General features: G+C 46.5%; 1 protein-coding gene across 1 annotated transcript; it reads right to left on the bottom strand.

Annotated features, from left to right (window-relative positions):
• Positions 1-2,735: 2,735 nt before the first annotated feature.
• ppp1r10 (protein phosphatase 1, regulatory subunit 10) lies at positions 2,736-13,177 on the bottom strand. Its single transcript, XM_079232188.1, has 17 exons — positions 13,019-13,177; positions 9,969-10,077; positions 9,751-9,837; positions 9,020-9,155; positions 7,663-7,714; positions 7,489-7,578; positions 7,279-7,407; positions 6,778-6,883; positions 6,583-6,686; positions 6,367-6,497; positions 5,919-6,078; positions 5,660-5,803; positions 5,331-5,577; positions 4,780-5,176; positions 4,524-4,641; positions 4,078-4,434; positions 2,736-3,703 (listed from the first exon to the last, which is right to left on the bottom strand). The coding sequence occupies exons 2-17, from the start codon at positions 10,073-10,075 to the stop codon at positions 3,543-3,545; spliced, it is 2,526 nt and encodes an 841-aa protein (XP_079088314.1). The 5' UTR covers positions 10,076-10,077; positions 13,019-13,177; the 3' UTR covers positions 2,736-3,542.
• Positions 13,178-13,505: the final 328 nt, after the last annotated feature.

Raw genomic sequence — 13,505 nt, forward strand, 5'->3', positions numbered from 1 at the left:
TCTTTGCTCTCTTGATGTTAGTAAATCTGCAGGCCCAGATCACTTGGAACCATATTTCTTAAAGTTAGCAGCTGATTTTATTGCCAAACCACTCCAATATCTTTTTAACCTCTCTATCACCACAAATTGTATTCCTGAAATTTGGAAAGTTGCTTACGTCCTTCCCCATCTGAAAGGGGGGGACCCTACTTGCTTGAATAATTATCGACCCATCTCCAAGTTGTCCATCCTGTCAAAGGTCCTTGAAGGTCTAGTAAACGATCAGTTGAAAGATTTTCTTCATACTTACAACATTCTCTCCCCATATCAATCCGGCTTTGGGAAACAACACAGCACAACTACAGCCTCACTCAAACTCACCAATGATATAATAGACGGGCTGGATCAAAAGAAAGTTTGCACAGCTCTCTTTGTTGACCTTTCAAAGGCCTTTGACACAGTGGATCATTCCATTCTGAAGCAACGCCTGCTTGATATAGGTTTATCCGAGCAGGCCGTTGGCTGGTTTAATTATTATCTGTCTAATAGAAAACAATGTGTTCGTTTTGAAGGCACCTCATCCACACTGCTAAATGTCTCTACTGGTGTGCCACAGGGCTCAGTTCTGGGCCCGATTCTGTTTGTTATTTATGTAAATACATTGGGCAGTAACGTCCCAAATGCCAAATTATTTTTTTTTGCTGATGACAGTTATATACTGTTGTGGCACCACTCTTGCCGAGGCCCTTGGCAACTTACAAATTGATTTTAACCTTGTGGAAAATCAGCTCATTGAACTAAGACTTGTCTTGAATGCCACCAAAACCAAACTGTTGATATTTTCCAATGGCAGGAAAGTGCCAGTATCTCCACTCAGCATTTTGTCATTGCATGGGTATGAAATTGATCTTGTGAATTGTTACAAGTATCTCGGCATTTTAATTGATGATTAACTTTCTTTTAAACCACATGTAGAAAATCTGGTAAAAAAATTAAGAGTGAAACTGGGATTCTTTTTCCGTCACAAATCTTGTTTTTTTTTTTTTACCAGAAAAAAGTTGGTTGCTACCACTTTCCTCCCTGTACTTGACTACAGTGATCTCTTATATATGAATGCCCCCAGCAAACTGTCTGCGTTCTCTAGACACTGTATATCATGGTGCCTTAAGGTTTGTCACTGATTGTAAAGCCTTCACTCACCACTGCATCTTATATGCTCGAGTTGAGTGGCCATCTCTGGCAGCACGCCGCCTTATACACTGGCATATTTTTATTTATAAAGCTATCTTGGGTCTGCTCCCCCACTATTTCTGCAACTACATCTCTAAATCCCAGAGCAATTACTGCTTACGTTCCAATGAGTTTTATTTATTAATTATACCCAAAGTTCATTCTGAATTTGGTAAGCACTGTTTTAAGTTCGCTGCACCTGCTGCTTGGAACGCATTTCAAAAAACTTTAAAGTTGAAGGAGCTTATCAACCTCGAAACTTTTAAGACTCGCGTGAGGGAAATTGGAGCGGCTTCATACCGCACTTGTTCTTGTTTTGGTATAAATCCGGAGTTTTAGTCCTGTTGCTTTTATCTTTTAAAGTCTTTTATCTGTTTTATGTGATTTCTGTGTGTCTTGTGTATGTTGGAACTTTGTCTATGCTGCTATCTTGGCCAGGCTTCCTTTGGAAAAGAGATCATTGTATCTCAACAGGACCGACTTGGTAAAATAAAGGCTAATAAATAAAAAAAATGCTCAAAACCCATTGATGTTAAGCATGTCTAATGTTCACCATCGTGGGATGACATCATCAGTTCTGCCAGGATAGACTCTGCTCAGTTATGATGTTGCAGGGAACATGAGCGCTGAGGGTCAGCACGGACTCGTTGATATCTCAGCCTCCAGATGGACAGACGTCCTCAGCAGCGTGGAGACTGTAAACGGTGTGTGATGTTAAAGAAACAGTTGACGCCATTTCAGGGAGGAAAAGAAGGCGTGTGTACAAATGACCTGCAACGTAGGACAGGGCGCCTGTACCTTTCATTTGACTTGATGTGAGAATAATACTTTGATTTTATTTAGCGCTTTTCTGAATACTCAAAGATGCTTTACATAGGAATCATTCACCACTGATGGGAGGAGCTACCATGAAGGAGCCACATCAGGATTATCTAACATTCATACACAGCTACAGGAGACATGTAGGGTTAAGTGTCTTGCTCAAGGACACATCCACACGGGCTAGCAGAGCCGGGGATTGGAACCGCCGATCCTCTGATTAAAGGACGACCTGCTCACCACTGAGCCACAGTTGGCCCAAAGTGAGAATAATAATGATAGAGCTAAAGCTATCATGAGACCCGAGTGTCATCAATTCTGTCCAAAGAAACAGGTTTCAGTTATATTACATCTATCGCCATCATCAAACCAAGATTCTCACACAAGAAATCAAATGGACTAAACCTCAGGAGCACATTCAGTTTCTCCGCAGGATGAACCATCAGAGTCTTTGTTCTTCTGGAACAGACTCAACCCACTCAGTGTTACTGTCCTGCATTGTGAAGTCTTTTCCTACAGCTTTCACTGAGTTCAATACTCCAGTCATTTTTCATTTGTATACATTACTATTCAGCAATACCTCAATAAAACAACTAATGGTTGTAAGATGGCAATACGGTTATATCTGGACCTGCCACGCCCGTGTTGTGTGGACAGATTTACGGTGTATGCAGAGCAATGAAATACAGCGCCTTTATGTTTGGACATTTATTATTACATACACTGTGTACAAAATAATTAAACGGAAAAACATGACTGTGTATGAATGTGTAATCTGTATTCATACAAACATTTCATTCCGACAAAAAACTGAACCCATCTTAAAAAAAAGGGCCAACATTCTGATGATCGCATGAAAATAAAATAAAAAAACAACTAATACATTCTCACAGTCCCACAAGAGAAACAAAGGTCATCGTTTTCACAGAAAACAGTCGTATGCAGTCAGACCGCTAGGAGACTGCGGCCGCACCACGCCGTGTTTGAAGCTCATGATTGTCGCGCCACACTCTGGAGCGGCTCCACAGGATGCACGAGGGAGCGCCGACACACGGGACCCACGCAGCCCCTCCTCTTCCTCCTCCTCCTCTTCCTCCTCACGTTCAATAGCAGCTGCTGGAAGAAGCCGACGTCTGAACCCCATGCAGTTCATCTTTCACTAGTCATGGCCGTGTGGGCCGTTTGCTTTATAAAGTGCTTCCTAAATGTTTGTGTCACTTTTCTGACTCTCCTGAAGGAGCCTAAGTAAAGGGAATACGAGACAGTACCACATGTACACAGCACCATGTGTTCCCACACAGCCACGACCAGCAGGAGTTCAGTGGGGTGGAGACGTCCGTGTTAATGTGTGGAAAGAGACGGATGAGATGGCAGCTCAGACATAGTGGTTCAGTGTCACTGTTAAAAATGATCCCAATAAAAACACAGTGGCATCAGTGATGGGTCCCAGCCTGCTGCTTCAGGCCAGTCTCCAGCGTGCAGGGTTGATCACAGCTCAGTGTCTCAGTGAAGCACTAGTGACCGTGCTGGGGGTGCTGGTTGTGCTGGTTGTTGGCGGGGTGGTTGGGCGGCAGCAGCGGGCCGTTCACTCCGGGATGGTAGAACGCACAGTTGCTCTCATACCGGCAGCTTCCTTTCATCATGAAGTGACGACACACGGGCCTCTTGGACATGTCTGACAGGAGGAGACACCACAGCGTTACTATCACACACACACACACACACACACACACACACACACTTCAAACGTCTGCAGTCTACCCAATGACGTCATCTACCTAAAAACATCAGCGCTTCATTGGATTGAAGCAACAGTGGGTAACACTTGGGGGCATCTATTGGAGGACATGGAACATAATAAAACTCTTTGGTGTGAAAAGCAGAATGAACACCTTAGAATGAGCTCTTCATGTCTACATACGGAACATCATCTACAGTAGCCCGCTAGGACAAACTACACACCGCTCTGTGTTCACATGCCACTGGAATCTAGTTCTACAAATAATCTAATAACACTAGGGGTCATCAGCTGAGCAGGGGCCCACATACCATTCATGTTGTTGTGTCCTCCTCTCGGCCCCCCTCGTCCTCTGCCCCTGAAGCCCGGCTCTCCTCCTCGGCCTCGTCCTCCTCGGTGGAAGTGGCCCCCTCTGTGAGGCCCTCCTCTCATGGAGTCATCTCCCCAGTAGTTGCCGTTGTCTCCCCGGCCCTGGCCCGGCGGCGGCCCCATCATGCGCGGGCCCCCGCCGCTGTTGAAAGGCGGGCCGTGGTTGTGGGGCGGTGGAGGGTGGTTGAAGCGGGGTCCGCCGGGCGGGGCGTTGGGTGGGTAGCCGCCGTTCATGGGCATCTGCATGTGCATGTTCATGTTGTTCATACCCGGACCGTGGCCCAGCAAACCCGGGTTGACTAGAATGAAAAAGAAACGGTTACATAACGATGAGTGACTCCACAGGTGGTCCTGGTGCTACGACAGAAGTAGGAGACGTTGAGTGTACCTGGTGGAGGTCCGCCCTGGTTCTGGGTCTGCTGCAAGGAGCCCAGTAGCTGTTTGATCTTGTCTGAGAAGTTGGGCTGCTTGATCAGGTCTTCAGTAGACTGGTTACCAGAAGCTCCCTGAGGACAGGCAGCTACACATTAGCTTCACACATATTTGACAATAGATAAAGACGTTAATAAGATAAAAACTAAATGAGAACGTTGATAAGCCAGTAAACCAGAAGTGTGCCATTGCTCCCTCTACTAGATATGTACCATGATGGACGAGAGCAGCTCCTGCACGTTGACGGTGGAAGCCACAGGGTTGGTGACTGTGGGTGTGGCCTGCGGGCTGCGAGAGAAAGTGCTGTTGCTCAGGTTGCCCAGGTTGCCCAGGTTGCCCATGAGGTTGGCCAGGACGGGGGGGAGCTTGGAGCTGTCGTTCTGGGCCATGGCAGAGCCCTGCTGGGCCGCCGTGTCCATGGGCTCAACGTAGCCGTCCTCCGGCATGGAGGAGTCCTGCAGGGACACAGTGAGTTCATGAGGCGGAGGAGAGACGAGGCCAGGTGTAGTGTGAGGAGAGAGAGGAGCACTAACCTCGTCCAGAGGGATGAGGCGGGGGGGCATCGGTTCATAAGGCTCCGGGTCGGGTTCATGTGGGCAATCGGGCACACTAGAGAAGACAAGACGGGAGAGCATTAGCATACAATGCAGGCCCTCTATGAAGAAGTCTGAGTAGAATAAACATAGAAAGGGTCAACGGTTCAGATCCTGATGAACGCTTTCTTCGCATCTTGCATGTGTTCCAACCTGCTCTAGAAGCCTACCTCTCTTTGCTGAGGAAGATCTCCTGCAGGATGCCCATCTCACGGTCTCTCTGGCTGAGCTTCTCCGTGCTGTTGGCCCCGTTGATGACCAGGCTGCCGGTCAGCGTGAGGGGCCTTGGGGGGGTCCAGGGGACTCTCTCCTCCATGGTGTCATGGGAGAGCCGGCGGGCCATCTCAAACGTCTGCCTGTCCATCATCAGCTCTCGTTTAGCGGCCTCACCAAAGTCCTTGATCTTGTTGACGTTGACTGTGAATGATGCGTCATATGATGAGTCAGAACTCAGAGAATCAGAAAGTTGGGTCTCAAACAGTTAAGACATTGGCCTTACCTCTCTCCGTCTCATCCAGATCAAAGTAGTAGTAGTTTTTGAGCTGCTCCTCCTCAGCCCAGTGAACCGTCTTCTTCTTCTTGCCTTTCTTGGTGAGGCTCTCTTCTTCTCCTCGTGGTTCTGCCAGAGCGTTCGGCTTCTCGCCTAAAGACAAAACCAAGAAGGACGTCAGGAGATTGACACAGTCTTATTTTCAATAGACAGATAATATCATGTCAAAGAACTTCATTAAGCTCATCATCATCATCAAGGACCTTACCGTTGTCAGAGACCTCGGCCTCCTCAGAGGGGACGGGGGTCCCGGGCCGCTCCGGCTCCTGGGTTTCATCAGCAGGAGTGATGGAAGCAGCGCTTTCTGGAGATGACGGTTTCGTGGAAGATGAAGAGTACACCGAGGGTTTGCTGTCGGGTGGACTCCCCTGAGGACAAAAAAGGAACGAGAATGACATGAGTTTTGACTTTATTTTGTGTGTAAAAAGTAAAATAATGTTCACAGCTCAAAGTTAACGAACTCTAACTCAACTATTTCCTCACTTATCCGCACCATCTATTTACATCAGAGACGAGAAATGATGACACACATAGTACAGCAAAGTCTACCATGTTTGGTTCAAATTGAAACGACAGCAATCACATTTATTCTGAGGACATGAAAAATCAAACGCAAATATTGGGAGGCTGTTTTGGACTGACTGAGATCAGCGTACCTTGTTGGAGGTGGGGGACACGGCCTTGGTACTCAGGGCAGAACCAGCTCTTTCAGCTTTCTTCTTTTTGATTTTGATCCCGGGCACTGGAGCAGAGTTCAGAGCCTCCAGGAACCCGGTGCACTCCATTGCTGCAGGAGGAACAAGAGAGCAGTGAACACCTCCTCCTCCATCACCTCTCATGCACTCAGATGTGACCGCGTGTCTAGAACCTACGTTGTGCTGGAATGATCTTGACTTTAATCTCTTTGGCAGAGTTAGAGGGGGTGTTCAGCGGTTTATATTTTTTCTCCTGAGGTGGAGCATCCGGTGGACCAGAGCTGTTGGGGGAAAAGGAACATGTCAGCCCTGTCATCAGCCACCAGAGGGCAGCACTGAGCCAGTGGCAGGATGGTGCTGGGCTGTCAGTACCTGAGCCTCTTGAGGACTGGAGGCTTGATGTTGTACTTGTCGCCCAGCTGTGGGGCGGCGGGCGTCTTCTTGGCCGGGGCCAGGCTGGGAGTGTCCATCTCCAACCCTACACAACACATCACTTATTTACACTGCGCCGAACACCGGAGTCTCAAGCAAATATGAACAGTGAGAGTGAGACGAGGTAAATGACAGGCAGCCGAAACAGGGTGAATGACACATTGGATCCATTAATTAAAGCAGGACATTGTCCCGCCTCTTCTTGGTTACCAGGACGACAACTAGACGCACGTTGTGTAGTCGTTGGGTTGTGCAGTTGTGTGAGAGGCCTTTTTGTTAAGGACATGAACCTCAGTGATTGTGGTGCAAAGTGTGTACAGCCCAGTTGGCTGGACTTTGATCCATTAAATCAGGTATATACATTTAGATATTCAGCATTATACATTTAAACATGGTCAGATGGGATATGCAGGGCATCATCACTCGTCAGGTTCCTCTTACCTATGGAGCGGATCTTTGCGTGGCTGGGTGCATGAGCTTTAGGCTTCTCCTTCTTCTTTTCCTCCTCCACACTCTTCTCCTTCACGTCCCTGACCAGAACCTTGCCCTCCTCTTTCTTCTTTTTCTTATCTGGAGGAGAGATGGAGTGTGTTATATTCGTGTTGCAGGTAGGAGTCGCTGGCAGGAACAGACGGAAGGTTAGGTTCGTACCAGCAGGAGAGCTGCCGCTGCTCGCCACGCTCTGGGAGCGGATCGTAGCCATCCAGCCTTCTACCAGCACAGTCGCCAACTTCCTCAGCTCTAAACGTAGAACACAAGTATATGAGTGTGATACACACTTTCTCTTTATACAATGACTTCATGTTTGATGTACAAGCGTCCTACCTTCAGTGTCACCACTCTTGCTCAGCTGCTTCACCAGCTTGGCTGTGTTGTTCTGGAGCACAAAAATGCAGAGACAGGTTAGATGCTACAGGTTACTACAGGTTAGAGGTGACAGGTTACTACAGGTTAGAGGCTACAGGTTGCTACAGGTTAGAGGCTACAGGTTACTACAGGTTAGAGGCTACAGGTTACTACAGGTTAGAGGCTACAGGTTACTACAGGTTACTACAGGTTAGAGGCTACAGGTTAGAGGCTACAGGTTACTACAGGTTAGAGGCTACAGGTTACTACAGGTTAGAGGCTACAGGTTATTACAGGTTAGCGGCTACAGGTTACTGGCTACAGGTTACTACAGGTTAGAGGCTACAGGTTAGAGGCTACAGGTTACTACAGGTTAGAGGCTACAGGTTGCTGCAGGTTAGAGGCTACAGGTTACTACAGGTTAGAGGCTACAGGTTACTACAGGTCAGAGGCTACAGGTTAGAGGCTACAGGTTACAGGTTACTACAGGTCAGAGGCTACAGGTTACTACAGGTCAGAGGCTACAGGTTACTACAGGTCAGAGGCTACAGGTTAGAGGTGACAGGTTACTACAGGTTAGAGGTTACAGGTTACTACAGGTCAGAGGCTACAGGTTACTACAGGTCAGAGGCTACAGGTTACTACAGGTCAGAGGCTACAGGTTAGAGGTGACAGGTTACTACAGGTTAGAGGCTACAGGTTACTACAGGTTAGAGGCTACAGGTTACTACAGGTTACTACAGGTTAGAGGTTACAGGTTAGAGGCTACAGGTTACTACAGGTTAGAGGCTACAGGTTATTACAGGTTAGCGGCTACAGGTTACTGGCTACAGGTTACTACAGGTTAGAGGCTACAGGTTAGAGGCTACAGGTTACTACAGGTTAGAGGCTACAGGTTGCTGCAGGTTAGAGGCTACAGGTTACTACAGGTTAGAGGCTACAGGTTACTACAGGTCAGAGGCTACAGGTTAGAGGCTACAGGTTACAGGTTACTACAGGTCAGAGGCTACAGGTTACTAAAGGTCAGAGGCTACAGGTTACTACAGGTCAGAGGCTACAGGTTAGAGGTGACAGGTTACTACAGGTTAGAGGCTACAGGTTACTACAGGTCAGAGGTGACAGGTTACTACAGGTCAGAGGTGACAGGTTACTACAGGTCAGAGGTGACAGGTTACTACAGGTCAGAGGTGACAGGTTACTACAGGTCAGAGGTGACAGGTTAGAGGCTACAGGTTGCTACAGGTTAGAGGCTACAGGTTGCTACAGGTTAGATGCTACAAGTTAGAGGCTACAAGTTAGAGGATACAGTGTTCTGGTGGAGGGGCGGAGACATTACCTGCTTGAGGTGGTCCACTTTGAGAGGCAGCTTCTGCAGTGTGAGCAGGATGAGTTGCAGTAGGGGGGTGTTGTTGGTGGTTTTGGAGTAGGTGAGCCAGGAGTTAAGCATCCTGTAGCCACCAACTCTGATAAACCTGGATGAAGGAGGGCAAAGTTGAGTATAATGAAGGATACAGATGGTCAATGACTACACTTGCTGATCAACAAAGACATGGAAACCTCCTAATAATTACTCAGATTATAAGTATTTTATGGTCAGGGGCTAGTGCTATTCTGTGATCTCTCCATTCTCTCAGATGTTGGTGGATGAACATTTGCTCTCTTGAGTATTTCTCACAGCAGAGTGTGTGTATGTGGGATCCATCCATTGCTGGTTTGTGTTGGTTCTCACGTAATTCTAACTTGATACTAACTCAAGGAATACATATGTTGAAATGGTTCCAGCCCTAACAATAAGGTTTATTCATGCAATCATTGTATCTGAACACTTTTTTATTATTACATGCATAATAAATGTATGTTTGTTTATTTCATTATCATGCAACTTTGACAGAAAGGAATGTTACAAAAAGCTGGGAAGCAGACCTTCGCAGAGCTAACCTGAAGTATGAGTTCAATATACAGTTCTTCCAATTGAATGGAATAATTTCATTGTATCCACCCCTGTGTTAACATGAATTAAGAAGCAGACGTGAAACATACAGCATATGAAGGAGAAGTACAGCCTACCTGTTCAGAACATCGTGGGATTTGGTCTGCAGCAGGATGCTCAGGTACATACATCTACTGACCATTTTGGTAGAAGCTTTCATCAGGCTGCATTCAAAAGAAAAGGTGAAGTATGAACATATGACAAGGTGAAGTATGAACATATGACATGGTGCAGTCAAGAAGTTAAAGGTCAAACGGGGCACCGAAATGAGTTGGGCCTCCTTTCACGTCCTCACCTGAACACCTTTGGGACTCCCTCCAGGCTGCGCAGCTCTCCATCTTTCCCCAGCAGAGCCTCCACCCCCTTCAGGATCTCTCTGGGGTCCACCGGTCCTCCTGCCATCTCTGAAACACACACCGCAAACAATGAGTGACCACGCCAGCAGGACATTTTCTGTTATATACAAAAAATATTTGGTCTTTGATAAAAAGGTATTCAAGGGCTGTTTAGTGCGGACTGTTTGCCTGCTGGATAGTAAAGGGTGCTCCACGCTTCTCTTTAGGAATTAACAGCTCCGATCGGTTTGGTTTTTTAAATGTCCCCTCGAGGCTCCAAAGCCACTTCAGGCAAACTAAACTGCATCAGGCCGACAGGGTTTCCCCTCACCACTGCCCACCATCGAGACCACCGTGGATCCTCTCACTTCTGACACTCTGGTTCTCGCAATCTGACAAAGGCCTGACTCACAACACCCACACCAGGAGATCAGAAGCACAAGCTGCCAACACGCTGTCATCAGATCTGCTGAGGGGCCACACAGGCCATCTTCCCGAGGGACGCCGGAGCAGAGGAACCTGAGCTACAAGCCAGTAGAGCAGCTGAATATCAGACTAAAGTAACCTGGCTGACCTGCTCACATCACATGACACACAGCCGAGTGGCTGACAGGCATCCGCCGTGCAGGAGGACTTGAGTGTGCTGCCTCATTCAGATGTTTGGAGGCGTTCACGGGGCCAACGAGACATCAGTTCAACAGGATGCTGCAACTTACTCCTCAGTGTCTCCTCTCTGGGACATGGACTTGCAGGACAGGACTTATGGTGTTTATTTTGGAGTGTGAGGCAACACTATGTATTCCACTTTACACTATGAAGTAAGAAGCAGCAGCAACGCAGAAACCAAACTGCTTGTTATTAACTGAGCAACAAAATACTAAACATCACTAGAACTCAACTTCTTTCATTGACCTAACTTTTGTATTTAATTGAATGGTGCCCCTATTTATATCTAAATTAACTATTGATATCAATTCAATAACTTTAACTACAAATAAATGTATTGTATTAAAATGGATCAGAGACAAGAGGAAAGGTCAAAGTCTTGTTAGAACAAGAATAACCAAAGGGATGAATTTTTAAAAGACATGTTACCGGTAATGATGTATCACATTTTTAATGCCACATGTCTCACAATCATTCACATAAAAAAAAAAAAAAAAACTCAAACCAGGAGAATGGTAACAGAATCATCAACAGTCAATGGAAACTCTATTGTCACTTTTCATGTGGTATCTGATGAAATGATGAATGGTCAAAATTCAGATAAAACACATTGAAAAGGTGTCTGTGTGAAGTATGAAATGCTTGAAAACAGTGGAATTAGTAAGTTAAAAACTCAGTGGTGTCAACTGTTCCAGCCGCGGTACAAATGACCTGCCACCTGCAGGTCCCTGTGTGTCCACACACACACACGCCACCGTCTACACAGGCATAGCATAGTGCAACACCACATGAGTGAACCGTCTTCACTGTGACTGTAAAACCTAGTCACAAAGGAAAGGTGTTGGATGTTTCACAATAGTCTACTTGTTAACCTAAAAAGGTCCAATGTGATCCAACAAAGACAGCCGACACTAAACTACCAGCCTTTATGAATGTCTTCACTGTTACAGATTACAGATGCCACCCTGACAGGTCTTATGAATAACCTCTGAATGCTCTTCATGTAACGCTGGGCGTGCATCTTTTAAGCATGCACATAATTGTCCACTTCATAGTGGAACCGTTCTAAGTCGAGAGCAGAACCTGCTATTCTGGTGGAAATCATTAATTGGAAATGTCATGATGTGAGGAATCAGTTAGGTCTTACCCGGATAACTGTTGTAGAAGTTATATATAGTCTCAGACCTCCACAACACTGCAAATAACCCACTTCCTGTAAACGTCACAATCGTTACACATATACACACAATCAGTGTTAATCACGGCCCTGGATCAGTGAGGAAAGAGCATTATTGGTGCATTGCCATAGTGGTGTCACTACATCTACCACTGAACATGATGAGAACAACTAGGACCCGCCTTCTACGAGATCAGCATTTACTAAAAGGTTGTTGTGAGAGTATTCACAACAAGATGAAACGGAATTAATCAAATAATAATGTAAACCGGTTATGTAAGGGCAGTTCAACGGAACCCGACATCGGTCACAGTCCGTGGTCAAGGCGGAGAACAGGCCTGTCGGAGGGGGAGGGGGCCGCTAATCAGACCCTCCTCCGGGAACCGCTTCCACCACGACGGCACACGAAAGCAACGCCACACAGAAAAAATGGCTGCTCGAGAGAAAAACAAGTCACCGAGCACCACATATCTACCGACACGTACGCGCTTGGCGGTCTGTAATTTTCTGCTTGTCAGTTTAGTAACAACTCCCAAATGTTGCTCCGAGAACACGGCCAGCCCCCCGCAGCTGTCCTATGACGGAGAGCAAACCGCAAGCTGTCCGCCATTTTCACGATCCGACGGTTTGTGTTGGAAGGAGACGGCGCTTGAGTCATCCTGCAATCTTTATCCACAGATTGCCGAGTACGTGATGCTTTCGGGAAGTCCCTGTGCTTTAATTATCGACATTCAGCACACACAGACGGTGCTTCATAAAACCTGTCCACAATCCTCAAGCTAACGCAATCTTTATGTATAGATTGCAGTTTGTGTTCGTTCCGTGAAGCAGCCCCTATAAAGCGAATCTGGCAGGCAAAAAGTCCGACTTCATGAACTGGAATTTTGTTGTTTTTGTGCCTACGGCAATCTTTATGAATAGATTGCTTATGGATAATTAACGAATAAACTGACTATCGTATTTTATTTATAAAACTCGCCCATTCCGTCTCACACACAAAGAAACGGAGCCTCGTGCCTCCGTCCACTTTCCTGTGTGAGCTCATTCTAGAAGCTTTCTATTTCAAATGGGTTGAAGAACCACGCTAACTCACGGTGCCGGCTAACCAGCTACCGCTAACCAGCCCGGCGTCTATCTCGATTCAATTTAACTTCAAAATCAACTTACTATCGACACTACAGGTCCTCAGCGCCTCGGGTGTATTAGAGTGTGCTTTTCAGGCACTTATATCTCTTATATCATCAATGTTATACCGTCAACCCTCCTTCATGGTTTTAATATCAACTGGAATACTTCTTATGGGTGGGGCTGAAAGCTAGCCTTTCCTTCAGGAACAAGCTGGAGGCAAAAATAGTAATCAAATGTCCATTACTTGAAGAAAAAAATATGAATTTGAGTAGAGCTGCTCAAAGTCCTCGACAGGCCAGTCTTCTGCAACGCGAATTCATACCTGGAAAAACACACAGAAAACACACATTTTAATGTAGAGTCTGCGAAATCTCGTCGTATCAAAGCCCATTGTTGGTCCTCGAACACATTCAGCAGGAATTTCGCATTTTAGACGGAGAAAATGTAGAAAATCAGCCTCGCTGCCTTTCTGACTTCACTTACCTTTGACCAAATCCAGGAGTGAGCCCGCAGAGGAGGCGCCCGG

The sequence above is a fragment of the Taurulus bubalis genome (assembly GCF_910589615.1).
Source record: "Taurulus bubalis genome assembly, chromosome: 16".
In the NCBI taxonomy this organism is placed as follows: domain Eukaryota; kingdom Metazoa; phylum Chordata; class Actinopteri; order Perciformes; family Cottidae; genus Taurulus; species Taurulus bubalis.